This window comes from Trachinotus anak, unplaced genomic scaffold (assembly GCF_046630095.1).
Source record: "Trachinotus anak isolate AG129_WGS33_773 ecotype Australia unplaced genomic scaffold, CSIRO_AGI_Tana_v1 ptg000016l, whole genome shotgun sequence".
NCBI lineage: Eukaryota > Metazoa > Chordata > Actinopteri > Carangiformes > Carangidae > Trachinotus > Trachinotus anak.
Window position 1 is genome coordinate 11,160,574 of NW_027273867.1, and position 15,714 is coordinate 11,176,287.

Below are 15,714 nucleotides of genomic sequence, written 5' to 3' on the forward strand. Positions count from 1 at the left end.
CAAGATGAGCTGGACCTGGAGCAAATGTCTTTCGAGGTGAATGTAGACAACAGCGGTGCAGGGTAAGTTCATTTCCTCTGGTGTTGAGCGCATTTGATAAATCTATATACTACTGCAGCGTTCACCATCAGCCACTGAGCGCTGTGGATTTATTTCAGATGTTTACTCTGGTGAAAATGGGCTTTTCACTTGAGCACTGTGTCATTAACTTAGGTTCATGTTGTCTGTTATAAGCTTGCACACAGTGGGGGGACGGGAAACGGGCCTGTCATAATGTGATGTTGGCCCCAATATGGAGCAATGAAGAAGGCCTCGTTTGAAATGATTTTCTTATTTTTTTTTTGGAAATCATGCGACAGCAGGCGTCTGTTTTGAGTCACGGTTTACTCAATCTGACAAAACATAAAAAGTGTATGTACAACTAAAATCGCAGATTATATTTACAGACAGACAATTTGTTTGGTTTTGCATGTTGGAGAAACAACCAAAAAAAAAAAAAGCAGTCAGGAGTCCACCATGGCGAAAGGTTCAGGGCGCCACAGCGCACGGAGAGTGTAAGCAGTCTTTGCCCAAAGTGGCTAAAATGTCACTGATAATATTTGGTATATTGACGTTCAGATGTTGACATGAATGAAAGCATAACAGAGATGCGAGCCCACTGGACAGCCATGTACGCTGACGAAAATGGTTAGTTCCCCCTGTTTGTGTCATCACACCGAGGCTTGGCTGCGTGTTATCCTTCGGCAGAGAGGCATCGGAGGGGTTTGATGTTTTGTTTTGTTTTGTTGTTTTTTTTTTTTTAAACCTCCTCTCCAGCACCCAGTCTCTGCGCTGACACAAATTGTAGGCTACGTTGGAAACTGCATGGCGGAGATCCGGAGGCCTCCAGACAGCTCACTGACCTTTCTCCTGCCTCATCAGTCTATCTCTGCATTGAATCTTGATGTGGGGAGGAATACCAGTGAGAGTAGCCGGGCATGTAGCTGTTGGCCGGCATGTTTACTCCTTTGGAAGAGGCCGAGACGTCCCATATCGGAGGGATGGTCGGGGAGCGCGGTGAGAGGGACATGGAGCCCGGTATAGGGTCGCTTTCGTGCGGGTTGCCGCCTTGCTTGAGCAGCTTCTTGAACTTTGACCTTTTATTCTGGAACCAAATCTTTACCTGTGCGGGAGAGGACGAGAGGGGCGCATGCAGTTAGGAACGGACACACGGATAAAGAGCCTCCACGTAGATGTGAACAATTGTATTAAATCGAATGAAATACTAGGAAGACCATCAAAACACAAGCACACAACCAGATAATTATAATAGTGTGAATGATATTTAAAATTCGCATTATAAATGACGGAAGAATGCAGATGATCGTTTCCAGGAGGTCATGCAAAAATGTAACGCCGGGCATTTTTTTCTTGCATACCTGGGTTTGCGTCAGTCCTAGCGAGGCAGCCAGCTCGGCGCGCTCCGGTAAAGCGAGGTACTGTGTTTGCTGGAAACGGTGGTTCAGCGCTTGAAGCTGCAAACTGGAATAAATTGTCCGAGGTTTGCGAATCTTCTTCCCTTTCCCATTAAAACGAATTTCCCCGTTTTCAATCACCGTCGTTTTCTGCTGCTCTGCAACAAAAACAAGCAATGTTATTATTTAAAACCACAACAGCGAGATTGTGTTCATTTGTGTGTGTGTGTGTGTGTGTGTGAGTGTGTGTGTGTGTGAGTGCAGGAGAAGACACCATATCAAACAGCTCGAAATATCTGGGAAAAGGTGTGGATAAATTCAGAGGCGCCGAATGAAAGTGTCTTAAAAATAAAACAGAATAAAGGCTGAGAAACGTTGGCATCTCACACTGCCTTCACGCACCGTGGCAGCCACAATCCTCATACGCTGTCATATTTAGGATATTGCTGGTAATGACATGTCAATTAAATGCTAATTACAACATTCAAGGCGTGCGGGCTGCCTAATTTCCACGAGTAGTTGGTGAGGATTGCACGGTCGTGATGATCACACCCCGGGCATTAAAACAGGTTTTGTGGGAACCGAGGGGAGAGCTAAACGGGACAGCAACACAGGCTACAGGCTGAGAAAGGCTGGATCTCGAATTATCCGGTGCCTTTTACGCACGATTTTTCTTCCATGTAATCGCCCACCTTACGCCGGAAAGATCATTCGTCCGAATTTGCAGCGGCCGACTTGGGCATGATACCAACACCGGCAGGAGAAAAAGGTTCGATCCCCACTGTGGGCCACTCGTACTAAAAAGAAGGTATGCGCTAATGGTACTGTCATGACGCGGTGCATTTTCCACTTGGCCGGTGAAAAAGGGGGTTTCTTACCTGTGCCGTCTAACCTTGTCTGTCCTCCCGTGTTGTTGTGATAGGATGGCAGGTACGGGCTGTGGTGCGGATGGCTCACGTAGGGGTAGGGTAACGACCTGTTGTAGGTGTTGGTCCCGGGGTACGGGGTGTTGTCGTGCTGGTGGTGAGCGTGTGAGCCGGAGTGGAGACAGTGCAGCGGGTAGTGGCCGCTGGCCATCGACGGGGAGCTCTGCTGTGAGTGCGACTGCTGCCCAAACTCCATGAAAGCAGACTTGGACGAGTCCTGAGCGTCCAGACCGTCAGCCATCGTAGTCATGGTCATCATCGAATTTTCTGCCTTGAGAGCACTCACCCCCCTCTCTCTCAAGACCAAATCGGTTTTCTCTCTCTCGCTGTGTTGTTGTCTCTCTCCCCCTCTCTCCACCGCGAACAGATATTGTCCTATTAACACCCGAATTTTCCCAGAGGCGTCTTTATTTCCCCCCTTGTCCTGTGATATTCTCACTCAAAGTGACGGAAGGTAGGCATAAGTTAAGGGAGAGATTTTAAGGTGGATTCTGTTAAAATTGAGCCCTTGCTTCCAGACTTGATGCAGACACTACAAGTAAAATGGTTTGTCTCCAAAGGGCAGCGCCTCCCGATTGGTCATCCAACCCAACGTCATCAGTGCTTTGCGCTTCACGGAGACTTGAGCTGGAGTTAACCCACCTTACCAGCTCCCACCACAACTATGGGGGAAATAATATATGGTGGGAAAGACGCCTAATTCCTACAGACAAGCTTCACACGTAAACCCAGCTCTTTTGGAATTGCCGAGTCGATTTTGTTTTGTACCCAAACCCCCAAATTACGCACGACGCGCAACATATAGTGCGCACTTTGATTTAGCCTAATGAGACAGCAGCAGTATATATGTGCCTCTATTTCTCCTCAGCTTTTAACTCCTCCTTTTCTCTGGCATTAATCACATATTGCAAAGCATCACACAAATACCCGATTTAGGAATATTAATATCCTTATTGATATTAAATTGATTTCTAAACCAAATGCCAATAAATTATTTACAGATTTGCCCTTTACTACAAAAATATTAATCATTACAAGTCGTCTATCATCGTTTGGGAGGCTTAAATATTTTTTCTTCAAATGTATAAACATTTACAAATGACTGTGGAATAATCCCAGTAGTATTAAATGCACATTAAAAGACTTTATTACATTTAGTGGCACTATACATATTTACAGTAGTGGAGTGGTCTGTTTTATGTCAAGGAAACTCCTCAAACAGGTGGAATTGCTTTAGAAACAAGAAAAAATAGGCCCTAAACTCTACAGATTTTTATGTAGAAATGAGAACTTTTGCATTTATTTTTTTTTTACAAAGAATTAAATAACTTTTTTTTTTTTTCCTGCATTGTAGTATTTGCTTTGTTGGCTTTGTTGGCGCCTAATGAGCAGTCCCTCCTCAAGCCCCCCTCTGCTCTGAAAGTAACATATATTATAACTGTTCGTTTTTTCTCGGGCTACTGACCATATGATTAAGGATCCTCAGACAATTCAAAATACAGTACATGTGACACATCAAATAACAATATGCCTGAGGTACAATAGGTTATTTTGCAGATAGAAGGGTGGATACCGAGATAAACTGACAGTGTCTTTTATCCCTGTTGTAATATGAGGCCTGATAGGGTCCTCAATATATGTAAATTATACAGTTTGCCTCTGAGGGCTGCGATCTTCGATTCGCAAATAAGAATAAAATCTCATTCCTGCTTATAGCTGCTAATGCAATAGGTATTCAAATCATGTTTTGCACCACTTTCAGCACATTTTGTGCCGCAATGTAGCATTCAGTGATTTCACACACACAAAAAGGCGATGAAAAATAATTATGGTTGCAATCAAGTTACTACGAAAACCTATTTGATTAGCGGCCACACTTTGCTGAAATTGCAGCTATAAAATTAAGAACAATTCGCCTGTAATGATTATGGACTGGATTTATTTTGGGAGGGTGGAATAAAAGTGGATATAGCATAAATTATCCCCTAATTATACGCCAGTGTCGCCTCAATTATCCTCTTATCAAAAATGGTTGTCTAAATGCAGCGTTTAGTTTCAATTTTCTCCTTTTCTGTAACAAGAACTTGGTACCTTGCTATTATCGTCAGCTACGGTTGTTATTTACTTTGTGGGATTTAAAAAGTGCACAACCCAGCCGGATAATCATTTTACAGCAGCGGACCAAGAGAGGAGCACAGAGGCTGGGATGTGAGCCGCAAGACACCCAGGCGGATATGCTTTATTCTTCCAGACTGTTTCACATTAACTATTTCTTTAAAGAAAAAATCTGAACACTTCTGTGTCTTCAGGAGGGGGTAGCAGGTAAGAGCTTCTTTTGAATCCTCTTCTCTGTTCACTGACATAGATTTTTTTTTTTTTTATGGCCTCTGATAAGGCTGTATCTTAGGGCACAGTGGCCTCGCAGACTCCTTGCAGGAGTCAGCACACCTTGGTCACCCCTCAGTGACTTAACACAGTGGCCGGTTCCCCTGTCCGTGTTCCACCTGGACACGCAGAAGAGAAACCAGATCCTACACCTTCTCTAATCGCCTCTGAGTGCCACTACAAAGACATGCATGCTTCGCAGCGATGCTGTAGTTTCTTCCTCCTGGGCTCGATTGAACGAGACATCTCCATTCTCCAGGTTCTGCAGCATCATGTGTACCAGAGCACGCATGTATGTGTATGTGTCACTGCAGGACTATTCAGTTGCGGGATGGCAATGCGGGTAATGTCACAGTCTTGGTGTCCCGCAGGCATGTCGGGAGGCTTTTCTGGGCACAATGAGATTAAGTGAAGCGGTGAAAGGACGGATTTGTTTGAACAGAGATGAACATGACATTCTCGACCTTGCTGCTTAGGAAATGGTTAAGATGTGGCCTATTGCATGCATGCTGACAACCGTGTATAATTGCAAGCCACATACAGAAGGCCCTGGGCCTATATCGGATGTTGTCAGTGGACAGAATTAATAAACGGTCGTTTTATTTAAAAAAAAAAAAAAAAAAGGCCAATTTGCGTTTGTGCAAAACGTTTTAGAAAATGAGACATTAAGCCTTAAACGCACGTTTCACCTGCTGTGGCGTGGCTTCTGTTGTGGGCTACTCTGCCCCATTAATCTTGGATTATGGGAGTTCATAGCCTTATTCTGGAGAGAAATTATTTTATATTTTAGTTCGTGGAAATGTCACTCACAAAATGAACACCGTTCAGCTGCAAATCTAGAAATCACTTTGTCCCTAAGTAGATGATTGACCTTCAGCACAATCAATGGCCGTGGTGGTTTAACAGAAGTGGTCTTTATTTCCAGCTGTCTTATAAACGCTGATGAATGACTCTCTAAAATCACTCCAATACCCAATCGCTGCGGATGTATCAGACCTGGGATTTCCCTGACGTCTGTTGTCTGTGATGGGGTGCATGAAAACTGAGAATATTTCACACAACCTGGCGTTATTTTATAGTTAACGCGGTCAGCGTCAGTTAATATAGGCTATCTTAAAGGCACCTTAAAGTAAATTGGAATGATCTGTACGCACATGGATAGACGGTAGATTTACGCACACATTCTCAGGAGGCCACTTTAAAAAATATAACTAGTTCCCTCTCTCCTCCTCTTCCTGAATGTGTGTCACTGGCTATTTTAACACCGCCCGTCTCTTCTTGTCTATCTGGCCACATGTGTTAATCATCCCTGAGCGTTAACACGGAGTTCCAGCAAGGCAGAGATCATAATTGTAGCGAGAGGCTGTGGCGTTTGCGGTCGGTCCCTCTAACAGCTATTGACTGCCTCGCATGGAAAGCCACCTCCTTGGCTGCTCAGGGACCCGGTCGGTTGGGGACGCTGAGGTTCGTCACTGCAGACAGAGACCGGGAGGCACTTAAACAACATGTCTCCCTTCTCCACAGCGCAAAGCCACTGGCGCGTCACAGACAGCCAGGCGTCAACGACTCTCCAGCTCTGCCGTGCGAGGGGCGGGAAGTGGCGAAGGGAAGCGCAGATGCATACCACACAGCTGTCAGTGTAACACGGTTCACTGTAACTGGATTCAGAGGGAGCAACACCCCCCCCCCCCCCTCCTTCTCACACACCAACATCAGCCCAAAATGATTACCGATCAGCCTCTAATGCTCCAGTCGAATGTATCTGTGCCCATGCGCTTTTACGCGCATAAATTGCGCACATCGCACTAATGCAAACCCACTTATGCAAAGCTTTGATGTGTTTTGTAAAAGCCTGCAACTACACCAAGAAAAATTAGTGTGGTTTTGTCATAAAGAAAACCATGCGCTCCTAGGCAGGCGACTGTTTACAATAAGTTTTGCATCATAAATTAGGACTGCATTATCTCTCGGGTAAATAGCAAAATTGGCATATGCATGGCCCCAGGTGCAGGGCCTTCACATAGACCCGGTGTAGCTTGTTGGTAGTGGAACTAAATGACCACAAATAAGCAAAGGCCTGCACCACTGAGCCTTCACAGCCACTCAAAGACTAATGGATTTAATTTGGCACGGCTGAAGCTGCACTGGTCGCACTCAGGGCCTGTGTCGCTAATTAAGACTGCTTGTTTCTCTTGTCGCCTTCTGTCTCTACATGTTTAGGTCCACCTGAGTGATTGCATCGCTCGGTTTCCCGCAGCAGCCATGTGGTTTTTATATTTTGTCATTTGTCTCTGAAATGAAAAGGGGAAACGAAGTGCAATAAACGTTGAATTTAGTTATTTGTTGAAGTGTAACAGGAGAATCCGCACGAAAATCCTCATCAGCAAAAGGGTGTGGGAATGGGCACAGATTTCCAGCCATATTATCAACATTGTTAAGACAGTGAAGGGGGGGGGGGGGGGTATTTAGTGAGATATTCTGTCGGTTACGATCGCATATGACCTGACAAACATGCCTAACTCTATGATCCTATACGCCAGGTCAGTAACAAAGGAGCCATATCCAGAAAGTTGATGTGAACTTTATGTTGGTGACTAGTGAGTGCCAGGGCGAGCATTGGTCCCTCCTTTTCTTCCTCTCTCGACTTAATACGCGACATTATTAGGTCTGACAGCACAGTGGTCGGTCTTGAAGGAGAGGATTTGGTCGCTAGATGACAGACAGGAAGGCCAGCAATCATGGGCTCTTTTTTTATCAGAATGTACTGTTCGATGCCGTTTATCCCTGATGATAGAAAATTGCTCTGTTGCCAGGACGCTGCTGCCGAAATAGAGGGCAGGAGCAACATTTCCATTTTCCAGTTTGAAAGCCATTGAAATGAATTAGTAAAAATGAAAAAAAAAAGGGGGCAAAATGAGAAAGAATCCCCCGGTAAACAAAAGGGAGCAAACAAAGATACCATTTTCTTTTGCCGAGAATCCACCCTCCTCGTTTTTCTGCAGCAGAGTGAAGGTTTTACTTCAACAGTTGCAAATCACATGCTTGGCTTCTAATGTAGTCCAAGGCCCGGGCCTACTTCAAAGACAATCATTTAGTTCCCAACCTCCTGGAATAATTACAGCGCCTTTTCATCTGCCGTGACAGAGAAAACGAGAGAGAGACAGAGAAATTAAGAAAGAATACATAGCAACGAGGAGCATTAAAAAAAAAAAAACAAAAAAAACTCCTGAAATGTTGAAGCATTAGGCACAAATGAATGTAACAGTGGGGGAAAAGATGCATATTGAAGGATGCAATTTGGTTTTATTAGAATATAGAAAACCTATAGCGTAAAAGTGTTTTTACATCTGCGTAAAATAGCCTAGAGGCAACTAGTCGTCAAATATTGGACGGTATTTATTCAATATCGGTCATTGTCAAGCATTTTACATCTACATTATCATTATTATTATCATTTCATTATTATTATTAGTCTTGATCTTTGTGTTTCTGCTGTAGACGCTAATATCGCTATAATCTCCATCACAATCATCACGTTAATCTCCAGTTCATTGCAAGAGTTTAAATCTTGTATTTTGTATCGTTCTGCGCATGTTCTTTAAGGAAATCAAGTAAAAATACTGTAAAATATGAAGAATAATAATAGCCTATTATTCAAAAAGCGGTAGCTATATTACAGAAATCTTACTAGGAGGTTTAAAAACAAGCATAACGTCGGAGGATGGAGGAGATTTCAGGCCTCTACGTGTGGTCCTTCGTTAATTAACAGTGATTTGAGGATTATTTATCAGTGACACAGATAGACCCTGTGGCGAGGCCATCGTCATTTTCAGGAGGAGGGGTGGGGGTGGGGGGGGGGGGGGGGGGGGGGGGGGGGTTACTGTCTGTGTCCGAGCAGGCAGGTGGTTAAAAACCTCCACAGACTCTGAGTACGCGCCTCCAGTGCGCGCCCCACGCTGCGTGGAGCCTGGTAGAAAGATGGAGAAATGACCCCCGAGGCTCTGGATTATGGTCAACCCTTAAGAAAGGATCTAATAAATTGTGCAGGGATATTAAATGTTCCGCCACAACTGTGCCAGTCCCTTGTAGGAGCATAATAATAGGTTGTTAGAGTGGCAGCATTAGTAAAAGAATATTACAGGAATAATAATAATTTCGTTTTCGAAATTAATTAAAAAAAGTCTAGATTCTCAATGAGGTCTGGCATCCGACCAAGCAATCTAATATTAGCTAATCTCGATTACAGGTGCATTTTTATTCGTTTATTTATTTATTTTTACCTAGAATTCAGAAAGAATTTGGTCGTCACATTCCCTGTCTCACGGTATCCTGTAAGCTTAAACACAAATATCTCTCACTTTTCATATGAAGTGGGCTCTGCTTTGGAAGGCCTGTGTAGATGTAAACAAAAGCCACAAGAGTTGGGCCTCAGCAAACATGTGAGGCACAATACTGACTGTGAGACTTTATATTTGGAGCATATGCAGGGTAAATAAACTAACTCCTGAGCTATTAAACTCTCACTTACACTGGTTCATCTGCAAATACAACCAGATGAACCTCATTAAAGAGAAAAAAAAACCAAAAAAAACACTAGGCAAGAGTACTAAACTCTTCATGAAGTGCTTTGAAATGACACTAGAGAAAATATAGATTGCTGTTAACATAAATGTTTGATCTTGTACAGGAACTTTGCAGTTGATATGAAAATCAATGAAAAAATATTGAAAATCCTGTTGGAGGGAATATCTTGTAGATGTGTCTCTCATAGGAAAAGACCCTTACACACACACACACACACACACACACACACACACAAAATAAAAACTTGAATCCACACAACAGTACAAACTAATAACAAAATGCGTGTGTGTGCTCCAACGGGAAAGTCCTGGCTCTCATGTAGGAATGAATGCTCCAGTGGAGGAAGTGCTGCACACAATAGCTAACACTGACTGCAAAATAAAAGAGCTTGAAATTTAAGAGCACGGTGTGAACTGAAGTGGAAAAAAGGTGAAGAGAAAGAGAGTCGCACCTGGTGGAATATAGCGTGGTGGACAAGCATGTCCTATTCTGAGACGCTGCTCTGGTTCTCATGAGCTGTGGGTTGCAGGAGGTTGTCAGGTGAGCTGTGGACCTTTGTCTGCCGCACCTTAAGACACTCCTACCTGAAACTGCGTTTCAGACCGGGCTGGGTTTTGGTTTGGTCTTGTGGTGAGTTAAGTCATCTTCTCGCTCACAGAAAGTCTGAGGAACTGAGTGAATGACGTGAAGCTGTTAATGGGAGCCCTGCAGTTTCACGATGAGTTGGGCCTGCCATCAAAAAGTTCACATTCTTGAGCCTCGCTGTATTCCTGGTTATTTTTGCATTGGAGAGAAGAGAAGAAAGAGACAGTCCTCTTCACACTGACAAATGCCTAGTTGGTGTAAGTCCTAACACATTTTAAAGAAATGTCTCCTTTAAGGACACACCAGAGCACACAGTAAAAAGCTCAAACTCAAAGCTGGTGTATTTAGAAAACATATTGTACAAATATAATAGTATATTGTACAAAAAAACAATCAAATAATCTATTATCAACCTTATTACTATTATTAGCTGGCTATTGATGCTTCTGGACTTGCTGCTATCATCATCATCATCATCATCATCATTATATTAATTTAATTTCCTGTATTTTATTATATACTGCAGCTAATATTTGATACAATCCCATACAAACACCATAACACAGTATAGGGAAAATAAAAATATCAGGAAATCTGAATATTACAGAAATATTTTATTACAGGAGGTTTAAAAAAAAACAAACAGTAAAATATCAGAATGCACTTATTGCTGAGCACCACAGACAAATTTAAAATCCCTCAAATAATGCCACAAGAGTATACTGTATATAAGCTGCACTGAAAGTACCTGTAGAAATATAGGTTGTTTACACTGCGCTGCACACATGACACAGAATGAGGGCTTTCAAATGACTTATTTTTAAAATCGAGAAGACTGTTGTGTAGTCTTACAACTAAAAACTGATAAATGATAATCTTTCTTTCAAATGTTTTAACTAACACAAACGATTTAGAAACAAGAGACAAAATCTCATCAGCTCAGTGGCCTTTAAGATTTTATGACCTGCAGCGTTATGACAGATGTTTGCTGCATTTATCATATTAACGTCACTTGGGAATAATGGTTAGGTTATTAGCTTTCTATCAGAATCAAATCAACTGCTGAGAAACACTTGTAAGCAGCACAGTCCAGGGTGCTCTGAGTTAACAAACCACAGATCACAGATCAGCTCAGTGATTTGGCCAGGAGATCATGTCTATAACAAGGCTCATAATATCATAGTTATTAATTTGTTGTGTGGAAAACCCCTCCGAGCCTTTATTTTCATTTGCACTGAACTGTCAAATTCAAGTGGTGAGATTTTTAGGACTTTGTCCATTTTGGTGAAGTGAAGGTAGCCAATTATTGTCATCATTGCCCCTGAAAATGCATTACGCCTCACCTGAGGGCTCACTCAATCAAAGAGACTGAAGGGGCGATTAACAGATGACTTCTGACCTTAATCCATCGCAAAGTCACCCAAAAGGGCCAGACAGCAATCAGCATCTCTCATTCAGCTTCATGTTGCAAACTTTCTTCTTGGACATCCTAACCTTGGGCATCATAATGGCAATTCTAGGTTTGGGGCCTTGAACATTGTCTTTCATCATTAGTGTTTGAACGTGGATTTGCCTCATTCATTCTAAGTTTGTTCAACTTTGAACAATTTTACTGTGACTCAATTCAGGTTGTGAATCTCTTTGCTTCATTTTTTTTTCCCCCCCAAAAAAAGGAAATTTCATAATTTAAGTGGTTACACTTTACTTTAAACCCTTCTATAACATATAATAACCCTTTATAACAACTAAGCAGATATTAGGACATTTTTAAGTGTTCGTTAATGTGCAGTATTTATCAACATATTTTAGATTATTACAACTGTTTTTTATTGTACCGTCATTCATTATATGTTTATACAGCAGCCCCCACTGACGGATGTCCACAGGAGGAGTTAGAGTTGTTTACCAATACACTGATAAACACTTATATCTGCTTACAACTACATTGCAGTGTTATAAACCATTTCCTACATGTTTGTACACTGGTTAGAATAGTTAAATATGGGCATTTAATGTCAAGTATTGTTGTTTAAGGATAATTCAGATGATTTTAAATGGGTTCAATTAAAGAAAATTTAAACAAAATGATGAAAATTAGGCACAATATGGCATTTAAAATCAAACCATTAAAATGTTTCAAGTAAAACTGTGTTAATGTGCCTGAGACTGCCCTGCAGTTTTAATTCAGTTCAGACAAGCTCATTGTGTCTTCTGTGGAGCTTTTTCCTGGCCAGCATTATCACGAGTGGAGCTTCCTCAGCTGTCCTGGTCATAGCCTTTTCATTCTTTTTTTTTTTTTTTTTTTTGAATTAAAATGAAAATTATAATTTTTTTAATCTCAACAATTAAATTAATTAAAATGTGATTTTTGAGAAGATAAATGCTTCTGAATAACTTTTTCTCTCTTTGTCTCCCTGTTTTCTCTCTAATATCTCCCCCTGGCTTTTCCATCACACCCACCTTCCTCTCATGCTCTCCACCCCCCTCCCCCTGCATCATGTCCAGCCACTGGTCTCCATCCTGTCTCCCTCTCTGCTCTCCATCTTCCTCTTCATACCCACTCTACCCCTCTCTCTCATTCCCCTCAACCTCACTCCTCTCTCCCTAACCCCAAACCTCTCTCCCCCTTTTCCTTCACCTCCCTCCCACCCCCCCCCCCCCTCAAAATAGGTACGCCTCCACCCCCTCTTGGCAGCTCCATCTCCTGCTCGCCTCCCCCTTGTCTCTCCTGGGTTGGTTTCCACAGCTGTGGTGAGTGAGGGGCAGATGACCGGAGAATTGGCCCCTGGGAGAGCGCTGAGCCATCCTGGTGCTATTAGGCTCGTGGCTAATAATAGGTGTTTCAGACCGGGGGAAGATCAATCAGGGGGAATCATGGGGAATGTTCGGAGCAGCGCTTTTTACACATCGGCCCAGATGGATGAAATTACACTTGTCAGTTTTTAGTTGCATTACTCCCAAATTGGTTGTCTACTCTTTTTTTCTCTCTCTCTCTCCCTCCCTCATGCTCTCTCTCTCTCTCTCTCTTCTCTTTTCTCTCTCTTTGCCCTCATTCATGTGTCAGTGGCCTGCTAAAAGGATTCGGTGGTGAAATCCCTGTCATTTTTGTCTTTTCCTTGTTTAGCCCTCAGCCAGCAACTCTGTTGCCGGCATATATGCACTTAGATGAAATCAGTGTAAGATCTTGTCTTGTGCCTCAGGCAATTTCCATAACTGACATTCTGTATGTGTTCTGCATGTATAATAAAACTATTTGATGGACTCATTTATAGTAGAGTTGAAACAATCGTCTTATTTATTTCATTTTTATTTCAAGCCAAAATTCCAAACATTTGTTTGTTGCCTGCATGTGAAGATTTCCTTTTTTTAAAAAAAAAATTTATTTATTTTATATCATTGTAAATTGAATATCTTTGAGTGGTGGACCGTTAGTCAAACAAAACAAGACATTTATAGATGTCTCTTGGGAAACTGTGATGGACATTTATTTTACCATTTTTTGTCATTTCATCGATTAAAAGTATTCATTAAGAAAATAATCAGCGTAGCCCTAATTCAGAGTGTGAAATAAAGGGTTACAATTATAATGTGTTGCTAATAATACGTTGATTTACAAAAACCTGCACTGTAACCAAACTGATAAATGTGTTAAGTGTGATAATTATATTGTAAGTGCAGGGAATTCTTGTCTAACTGTAATGTAATTAAATCTGTCAGGTAGAAATGAAACCTTCAGGCTGTTTCAAAGCTAAATAAAATCTAACACAAAACACTGTGTCTTTGCTGTTTATTTTAAACATGCATTGATTTTTCACAGCAGCCTGTGTCTGAACATGTTGCAAATTCTTTTTTTTAAAGGAGTGAACCTTTTCAGGAGGACAAGAAAACAATGAAATTATGTTAAAAGAGGTTTACATCAGGTATAAATCGAGGCTTTCAGCAGCAGTACAATGCCTCTTTAATATCTCCACCCTTATACTTAGAATTCCTCTTGTGATTGATCGATTTAGACAAAAACAAAATTTGAAAATGTTTTACCAACAAGGCAGCTGAGAATATGATAGTGAAGCCAGAGATGTGGTAATTGAATGACCTGAGCTGCAGCGTTTCTGTGCAATTGCAGGGAGAGGACAAGCCCAGTAAGGTGAATGGGGTTTATGCCTGGCAGTGCATGTAAGCCATACAGCATATCATCTAAACCCCCTTAAGCTCCTGATGTGTTACATGATAACTAGCACAGCGTGTCAGTCGGAAAGGTGACTATGGAGGCTGAGAGGGATCATTTTGAGGCAGCCACACAACAGCTATTTGTGTCAGTGATTTCCACTTCTGACTAGGCGCTGACAGACTAAAATGTTTAGTGTTTACAATGCTTTCCTTGCAGCTTGTCCTCACATTAGCAATTTCCCCTTGATATGGCTACCAGCTAAGTCTCCGGCTCAAAGGGGGGTATGGTATTGATATATTAAAGTGCTTGCTTGTGTTACTCCTGTGTAAGACAAGCGGTTACTACACCCTGCCATCAAAACACTAGCATGACAATCACAGCAGAAGATTGGCTGTGTGCAAAAGTAGCTGCTCTGAATAGCTCACTAGGGAGACATTTCCCCCCCCACTGGAAATCAATAAAGCCCCCAGATGTTGGGGTCTCCCGGTCCATGGAGCAGCCTGATGCGGAGATGTTCCTCAATGTCTGATTGCACAGCGATGAAGACTGGAAACAGAGAGACTTCTTTGACTGAAAGCACAGTGACCATGGGGGAGGGAACCAGGGCCTCTCTGAGAGAGAGTCTCCTTAGCAACGGGAAGAAAATTAACATTGACATCCTGACTTCCCAGCAAAACTCGTCTCAGGGCTTCTGCTGGATATTTCCATGGGCGAGCTAAAAAAAAAAAAAAAAAAAAAAAAATGTTCAAAAGCTGATATAAAGACACACACTCCCTGCTTGTCTTCCATTTATATTGAAATGAGTTTTTTCTACCTCGGCTCGGCTTGTGTGTAGTGAATACAGAGAGTCCTAATGTATGTATTTTGCTCATTTTACTGTGTCTGGCGTTTCCGTGCCTCTCCTCTGTGACTCTGTGTTTGCCTCCTGCTGTGGTAAACACAACATTGCTATGATAGCACATGCATTTCAGAAAGCTCAAAACACCGCCAAGGAGCCGAAACATTCACTCTCTCTCTCTCTCTCCCTCAATCTCTTTCCCCTCTCCCTCTGCCTCCGTCAGTCCTCTCCCTCACTTCCAGCCAAGGTATTCAGCTCCCATGATTGCAAACACGCATAATGACAGCATCTCCCGGGGGCCAGCGGAGGTACCCCACTGATGCTGAGAGACTCTATCCTGTCGTCACATTGCAGGAAATTTGTCGGCAGTGCACATTGGAGCCTGGTGAGCTTTGGCAAGGCACCGCCAGAAGCTGGGCTGGCTGTTTTTTGTTAATAAAATGAAGTGCAAATTGTGCCGGGCTCGTATGCATTGGAACAGCTCACTGCTTCCTCCCATTACGAGGCCAGGGCGAGCGCCATGGAAGCATAAGCGTGAATACATTATAAAGTAATGAGGAAACATCCAGGAGAGGGTCATGGGGGGCGTCAAGCGGCTCCAGAGGCCTTACCAAGAGCTTTCAGTGTGCTCCGTGATGGATTAGTCATTCGCGTTTGAAGAGCAAGCGAGAGGTGGAGTTCAACAATGTTACACATAGCAACAGTTGCTAAGAGTTGCAGCGAGTGAGGCCTATTCAGTTTGTGAATATGTACAGTTGATGATGAACAGGAATA

At 42.5% G+C, this 15,714-nt stretch overlaps 1 protein-coding gene across 1 annotated transcript; it reads right to left on the reverse strand.

Moving 5' to 3' along the window:
- Positions 1 to 365: 365 nt before the first annotated feature.
- Positions 366 to 3,167, reverse strand: dlx6a (distal-less homeobox 6a). The gene is made up of 3 exons (XM_071500634.1): positions 2,333 to 3,167; positions 1,419 to 1,612; positions 366 to 1,162 (listed from the first exon to the last, which is right to left on the reverse strand). Exons 1-3 carry the CDS (start codon positions 2,637 to 2,639, stop codon positions 923 to 925), a joined length of 741 nt encoding a protein of 246 aa, XP_071356735.1. The 5' UTR covers positions 2,640 to 3,167; the 3' UTR covers positions 366 to 922.
- Positions 3,168 to 15,714: the final 12,547 nt, after the last annotated feature.